General features: G+C 40.6%; 1 protein-coding gene across 3 annotated transcripts; it reads right to left on the reverse strand.

Moving 5' to 3' along the window:
• Positions 1-475: 475 nt before the first annotated feature.
• Positions 476-7,015, reverse strand: FBXO5 (F-box protein 5). Of its 3 annotated transcripts, none has more exons than XM_060240935.1 (5): positions 6,759-7,015; positions 4,395-5,124; positions 3,876-3,966; positions 1,779-1,952; positions 476-1,511 (listed from the first exon to the last, which is right to left on the reverse strand). In XM_060240935.1, the coding sequence occupies exons 2-5, from the start codon at positions 5,072-5,074 to the stop codon at positions 1,260-1,262; spliced, it is 1,197 nt and encodes a 398-aa protein (XP_060096918.1). In that variant the 5' UTR covers positions 5,075-5,124; positions 6,759-7,015; the 3' UTR covers positions 476-1,259. The 3 variants fall into 3 exon arrangements, with proteins under 3 accessions (XP_060096918.1, XP_060096926.1, XP_060096931.1); XM_060240943.1 differs by having other exon boundaries at positions 6,730-6,964; XM_060240948.1 differs by lacking the exon at positions 6,759-7,015 and adding an exon at positions 5,583-6,140.
• Positions 7,016-7,745: the final 730 nt, after the last annotated feature.

Raw genomic sequence — 7,745 nt, forward strand, 5'->3', positions numbered from 1 at the left:
CTTGTCAGGGGATACTACATAGAAACTTCTCTGGCTCCTATCTTGAAAAATTGGATCAAGGTGGGAGCCAGAGAAGTTTCTATGAAAGATCCCCTAATGAAGCATACAACAAAACATGAAGGGATCTAAAAGATCAACCTTACACTTTCAACCTTACACTTTTTGTTCCTTTTTTCACCTACCTAGTGGTGCAGTCTTATCTTCTTCCTGTTCCAAATGACTCACAAGAACCACTGTTCAAGTAGCAGAAACTTCTGATCTCTTGCTTGAAATTGTGACTCTTTAATTGTAAAAGGTTGCAAACCTCCTGGCATAAAATTTTGTGGGCAGAAGTACACTGTAAGATGCATAAAATGTACACTCAAGTATATTAATATTAATTGTCAAGTGTCAAATCTTTTTGAAGATGATACACATGTACATTTTCTTGTTCCACCACAGGGAATTTATATTTATGATACACAAAGCACTGGTATAGGTTTATAAAGTTAAATTTATTTTTCAGCAAACAGACAAATATTTACGTATTTACAAATATATACAGAATATACTCCAACAAAGGACTTGAAGTAATGAAAGAGCGGTAACCAGGATATTTGTCCAAAAAAGGGAGACAAATGTCCAGGCTAAATATATGTGTGTGTGCACACACACACACACGTACTGTAGCCTGGATATACATACATGAGCGGGGACCTAGTTTAAGCACAAATTTAAATTTTATAGATTCTGTAGCCAGCAGTCAAGAAAAAAAGCCTAATCTAATATTTAGAAAGTGATCAGATCAAACTCTTAGTAAGTATTTTAGACTGCAAATATAAATGTGTAACTAGTAAATGAAAAAATGCCTTTCATACTTTTTCCTTGTAGCTTTAAGTTTTTTTCAGGAAGCATAAAGTCAAAGAGTACATAATTAAAATGCTCATTCTTTAAAACAATTTTATTCTTCCTTCACACAATAATAAAATTCTATGGCAGTGGTATTTGCCAAAATGTCTTATTAGCCTGTTAATTTTTAAGCATATGGTGGATCCCATTTAAAATTTCATCTGAATATCCTTTGTTTTTTTAAAAGCAGGGGTCATAGGAAAGAATTAAAGGAATTTCCTTAAAAACAATTTTTTAAGCAACTACTGGAAAGAACTCATATTTATATTTTCTTTAAAACATATTATAAAGAAGTAGTATTTTATGCTCACTTTTAAAAGGTTCGCCAGATTATCTATAGGGTGCACTAGCCACAGTCTATCCTACATAAATCATAATCTTCTTAAGTTCTGCTTGCTTTTTTTGGTACCAGGAAGGGGTCCTAGTTTGGAGGTTGGTTTCACAGGTTTTTCACTTGTGCAGTCCTGGGCATTGTGGTAGTTGCATAAGCACTTGGTGCAAAAGTCAAAACCACAGTTTTCACGGATACACACTGCCCTTTGAAGGTGAGAGTCATATTTTGCAGGAGAGTTACAACGGTGGCAAATTTTCAGACTTTCAGTATTTTTCAGAGTCTTGGCAATCTGGTGAAAAAAAACACAATGTTTAAAGATTTCTCTGAACAAATGACAAGACTAAAGGAACACAAATGCATCTAACAGAGTCCTTGACTGTCTCTAATTTGTGCTCCAGCAACCAAAGCAAAAGCACAAGCTAGTAAGTGGTTCAAGTGTGTTGCTGAATGCATTTTAAAAATGTTTGCAGTAATATGGTAAAATCAAGTTACAAGTAATATTTGAGCAGTTTGTGGACATGACTGACAGCCAATGAGAATTTAAAACTAACATTACCTCAGAAAACAGCGTGTGCCGGCTGTAACAACTACCATGGACAGCTGTGAGTCTGGATGCTTTTTTTGAAGAGGTGTTTTGCACGATTGATGCTTTCTGAACAAGGGCTAACACTTCTCGGTGAGGAACATATTTCCTTGTGTCAGCTGTTTTTGAGGATTTTGTACTGTTATTCTGTTGAGAGAGGACTCATTTATTAAGTATTCTTTAAAAATGCAAATATTTGCTTCTATATTAAAATGCAACTTTTCTTCAATGGAAAAACAAGAGACATTCCCATCAGTAAATACAAAGAAAATATATAGGTTACAAATTAAAATTACAAGCAATGTTGATATATAGTCTTGGCATGCAGTGTAAGAAAGTAAGAAAAAAGGAAGCTTTGTCAACAAAGCAAATAAGAAAACATCAAAATGTTTATTCCGTTAAATGTCGTAGAGGTGAGTTCAAGCAAAATCCAGACTCTAAGCAATCAGCCAAAATGCAACAAAGTGATTTGCTGATTCTATAGCTGCAACAAGTGAAGGTCTTGAGAAAAACCCAACAGCGCAAAAAGAACTGAACAGTGCCAGATCAAATCTTGAACAGAAATGAGTCATCTAGACTCCAGAGATCAGAATAGGCAAGATGATTTTCCCTAGCAATATAATATTAATATAACAACCCCTAAAAGAAAACATTTCAATAGTAAAATTAAGTGATAAGAATGTCATTGTTTTCCATCTTAGCAACAGTGTCCAAGCAAAACAGCCAATATTTGGTAGTAATAATATTGAAAGGCAAGACACAGCAACAGGTTGGATGAGGATACTGGTAGATGCTGGGGGGGGGGGCGGGGGGAGAATGAAATATCACAATATTCAGCATACAGAATAATTTAGATGTACCAGGCATGCTTATTAACAGGTTGCTATAAACTGACTAGACAATGCTACTTGAGCAAGCCAGGAGTGCATTTGCAGCATGTTCCCCAGCATGAACTTTAACCTTTTTATAAAAATATGTTAAATATTCAAAGTTCAATCCTTATTGAACTTTTGAGAATTCAGACAGTACTTTCATTCCAGAAGAGTCAGGGACCGAAAGTACAAGCTGAGAACCAAGAGGTCTACTGGTGTGAACAACAAGCCAATGCAGTCAGATGCATCCAGCTCCTCAGCTGTCTCTTTATTGCTTTCCTTCCCACTCACCCACATGATCAGGTCACTACTTCTACCAGTCTAACACTCCTCCTTGATTCTGAAGAGTTTTCCCTATTCATGAAATAGCCACTCACAGGGCTTTTTTGTAGCAGGAATTCCTTTGCATATTAGACCACACACCCCTGATGTAGCCGATCCTCCAAGAGTTTACAGGGCTCTTAGTACAGTGCCTACTGTAAGCTCCATTAGGATTGGCTACATCAGGGGGGTATAGCCTAATAGTTATGCAGAAACAATGACAAACAACTTCTAAGTCTCTTGCAAAGGAGTTCCTGCTACAAAAAAAGCCCTGGCCACTCAGAGAAAAGAGGTCCTGCACATCTGAAAGTCTGAGTAGCTGGTGGTTGGGTCAGAGTGGAAAGAGAAAGCAAATTGGGGGTGGGGGGATGGGACCCTCTGAACTTACCAAAATTGTTTACCTTTCCCCCAAAAGTGGCTTACATAAATCTCCTATTTCATCTTCACAACTCTTTGAGGTAGGCTAGGCTGAGAGTATGTGACTGGCCCAAGGTCACCCAACAAGTTTCTATGGGAGAGTGAGAATGTGAACCTGGATCTCCTAGATTCTAAACTGACACTTTAACCACAGCACCATACTGATTCTCAAAAATAAATTCTCTACCACTGAGCAACCTCACTTGTGGTCCATGTCAGTGTGCATGTAAAAAGGCAGTAGGGTGGGGTCTCTGATTTCTACCTATGCAAACCAGAAGAAGCTTTTTCCAAAAGAGCCTTATGAGATCCTGCTACCTAGAAAGAGGGGTTCTGCAGCCCACATGGGTCAAATATCACAGCTCTATTTCTTGCTCTGTGTCTACATAATTTATAGGTTAGATTTTACTCAACAGGAATACACTGTATGATGTCACAAAGGGAAAAAATTACAGAAACTTACAGATATTAATTTTAATGCTTTGTTATATGTCTGAAAAGCCCGCTTGTCATCATGTAGAATTTTCTTCCATGTTGTGCTCACTTTAGCCACACTGTCGTGAAAACAAATGTTTCAGTTATATCCCAAAAGCCATAAGAAAGTTCACAATTTTAAAAAGTACAATTTTGCCATTCAAACTTTAAAAAACACTATTTATAGACCATAGATCATATTTGTGTTGGAGTGTATGGGCTCTTCTCCCCAACCTCTTTTTAGGACTACTGTCTCTGCCTTTGAGGAAGCTTTTTTTAAAAAGCTGATTTCAGAAATGCCCATTTCATACTTAGCACAACACAGAAGCTGGATCTACTCTGAAATGGTTTCAACTTAAATAAGGAGAAGAGGAAAACAGAATGAATGGGTCATTGCTTAGCATTTACATTTGTTCAGAACTCATCCCATGCAAGAGGATCTCTGGGGCTTTGGACAAGGTCTTAAACATTGTGATTTCATATTCTATATTTTTGAGAATAAACTCACTTTATCAAGTCTATATCATTGAGGTGTCTTAGGATGTCTGCTAATATGTGTCTGAATTCTCTATGGAACAGTTCACTAAGGATGTCCAACCGGTCCACTCCCATTTTTCTGCCAATTAGATTCATAAAACCCACACTTCCCCTGGAAACCATTTTGTCCAACAAAACACCCCATGACTTTGGATTTCTTTTATTTGCTCTTTTCAGGGTTGAGCAAACAAGTTCTTCAAAATGGAGAACTGGAAGCAAATTCCTTTTTGAACAGAGCAGCTGACTTTTATTTTGAATGAGACTGTGATCTGGTGTCTTGAGATTTCCTGCCAATGGTATATCATCATCGTGTTCAGTGGGTTCATGTGGACTACTCAACAGAGAGGAATATCCGCTATCCTCATGAAATTTGCCGCTTTCCAGCGCATTTGTCCTCCTAGCAGGCCCCCACGATATTTGTTGGTTTTCTTTGTTATGTATGAGTTTCCCTTCACTTTTGACGCTGGTATTTCTAATGGTCCCATGGCACAGGTCACTGAGCAAAAGCCTCTGATACTCTTTGGCACAGTCTTTGCAAAATTCCTCATCATAATCAGAAATGGTAGATTCTTCTGTTCTTGTATCTATTTCATGCGGTTTTAATGATGGGAGTCCACAATGAACATTGTTACAATTAAAATCACGCTTCATTTTTCACAGTTGGCTAGAGACTGCTTTTAAGCTATTTTCCAGTTTGAATCCTACAACAAAAAAAAAGATATTAACTATCCTTTATACCAGAATAGTGATTCCTAATGAAATGTATAACAGTTGATCATTAGTTTACCTATAGCAATGGACATAACAGTTTGCACGATACTGATGTTTAGGTGAACTATCATATTGAAGGATTCCCCTTCTCCCCCATCTGCATAAAAGAAGACTTGGATCCACCGAAACATCTCTGTGGACACAGGAGTGCCATCAAGGAGTACACTTTATTGCTTCCCCCCCTTTCACAGCCTAAAATACTGTTCCTGGTCAAGAGGTCTTCTTTCCCCCAGGAGCAGCATTTCAGAAGGCATTTGGGGCAGCAAAGGAAAGTGGAGATGAGAAAGCCATGTTATGCAAACAGAAGTGCTCCAGGGGATGTAATCCTAAAAACATTTATTACAGAAAAACCCTTATTGAACATAGCAAGCTTTCTGAGTTCACAGACCTGAGATTGTAGAATGAACTAATCCACTTCAAATTGCAGCAACGTAGTAACATTTTGGTATGCTCCCCTATGTTAAAAGCTTCTTTCAAGTAGAAAAGGCAGAGAAACAAGCTAGTTCTCCATTTATGTGGAATTTGGGGCACAAAAGAACATTCAGAGTGAGAAAAAACTCCCTGAAGATGCCTACCCCAGTCTATCATCTTTTGAAAATTTCCCCAATAAAGCAGAGAAGATCTCTCTGTATCCTAACCAAAAGAGTGCATTCTCTTCACACTGGTATGCTTTGAATTTGTTTGCTGGGACCCCAATGAGTTGCTTCAAACTGCCTCCTCACATATCTGACCTCTGCGCCTTTTAAAGGAGGATTGGAGTTCTGAAGAGCGGACGCCTTAGGCTGCCTGGTTATTGTGAGGCGACTCATAATTCTGTCCTGATAACTTTAAGCTAAACAGACACCCCATCGGTAAGCCCGGAGTTCGCTTTCTCGAGCGCGCTTCCAGGGGCGGAAATAGGGACTGATGGTGCCCTGCCCTGCCTGGCGCGTTGCAACGGAGACATGCAAGGGTTGACCCGCGCGCTTCAGAAATGGTGGCCGTGGGGCGGGAGGAAAAGAGAAGAGCCTCATAGAATTAGGACGTCTCCCCACGACCGGGCGGCGCAGGGAAGCATTAGCCATGAGGAGCCTAGAAAGGGACTTTAAAAAGAGGAGAGGGATTAACACGAATCTCGCCGTTTTTCACGTGCGCTGCAAACCAACACTAAGAAAGAAAGGCGCACAAAATAGGGCAGTGGTCCAGCAATTCACATGATTTTGTTGGTGGGAAAGATAAAGCGGGGAAACTCAGTCCCCACAGCACGTTTTCCGATCACTCCGCTTACTATGCATACAGGGCAGATCAGGCCTTTCTCCCGCCGGCGGGATTCGGACTTCCATCAATTCATAGCTTACACTTTCAAAGACATCCCTGAGTTTATTCGCTGCTCCCCACCCTGTCCACCGCGTCCTGTTTCCCCCTCCTCATGGGGGACCGAAGCCCGCCTGCTTCTAGGTGCAGTAACATCCAACACCTAGGCGCCATTCTCTCCCTTCTCCCCTACCCAACCTTTGCATCTCTTGTCATGTATCCCTCCCTTAATTTGTCAGTACTTGGAGGGCGCGCGTAGAAGGCGGCTTACCTTCTTGTCTGCTTATTCTCTGTCGGACCCTGCTTCCCTACCTGTTTATTCACTGACGAGCCCCGTTTCCCTGCCTCTGACTAAACTCTAGGCGGAATTTCTTTGCCGGATACTTTTAAAAACTTTGAATCTGGTATCCAAAACCAGAGCAGCCAATAGGGAAGGAGCTGTGGCACCCGAGTCACCAATAAAGGAGAAGAGAGAGGCGGCGACCAATACCCGCTCGAGAGGGTGGAGCTACCGTTGAGAAGTTTCCCCCCCCTTGCTTTCTCCAGCCAAGACTTAAAGGCTGCAAGCGCGAGAACGGCGGTGGGTGGGGAAACGTGTTCAGCGCGCGCGCGCCTTTACTTGCTTTGAGGGACTGGCTAAAGTTCGGAGCGCGGGAGAGACTCCGGCGTCCGCCCAGTAACTCGCGCTCTTTAAGCTAGGACATTCTATTGGGCAAAGTTTTCCCCACAAGCGCCAAATGTCATGCATGGGGCAAGAGACTTGCAAGGAGGGCCTTTTCTGGCTACCCGTTGCGTATTCCGGACGCTGAATCCGCCCTCTTGCACACCACGTCTTTCATGTCTATTAAATGTAGCTACATTAAGAAACTTATACAAAAAATTCGATTCTTAAATCGAATCTTAAATAAGAAACATGACAGTGCCTTTAACCATGACTATTTAGGGTAAATACGTTGGATTCCATGATGCTGGGTTGCTTATTAATAAATTTTTAAAGGAACTGACTGATGTATTTGCAAAAGATTTACCTTAAACAGAAATACTCCCTAATACATTAGAAGGCACCTGCCATTCTGCTCCTACTGGGAGACAGCTTCATACATTGCAGGGCTTAAACCTTGGCTATGAAAACAAACTGGGCTGACCTATGAAATTAAGCCCTGGTTTTTATTGCCTAGCACTGGCCAGTTATAGTATAGTGGTTAGAATATCAGACTAGGAGCCTAACATTCAAATCTCTAATGCAAAGCTCACTAGA

Source organism: Heteronotia binoei, chromosome 1 (genome assembly GCF_032191835.1).
Source record: "Heteronotia binoei isolate CCM8104 ecotype False Entrance Well chromosome 1, APGP_CSIRO_Hbin_v1, whole genome shotgun sequence".
In the NCBI taxonomy this organism is placed as follows: Eukaryota; Metazoa; Chordata; class Lepidosauria; order Squamata; family Gekkonidae; genus Heteronotia; species Heteronotia binoei.

What these genes read in the sequence shown, in the direction of transcription:
- FBXO5 (XM_060240935.1), bottom strand. Translation starts at nt 5,074, where the DNA reads ATGAAGCGTGATTTTAATTGTAACAATGTTCATTGTGGACTCCCATCA. An exon ending in AATGATATAGACTTGATAAA is followed by an intron (nt 3,967 to 4,394) that starts GTGAGTTTATTC and finishes TTTTCACGACAG; the next exon opens with TGTGGCTAAAGTGAGCACAA. An exon ending in GGCACACGCTGTTTTCTGAG is followed by an intron (nt 1,512 to 1,778) that starts GTAATGTTAGTT and finishes TTTTTTCACCAG; the next exon opens with ATTGCCAAGACTCTGAAAAA.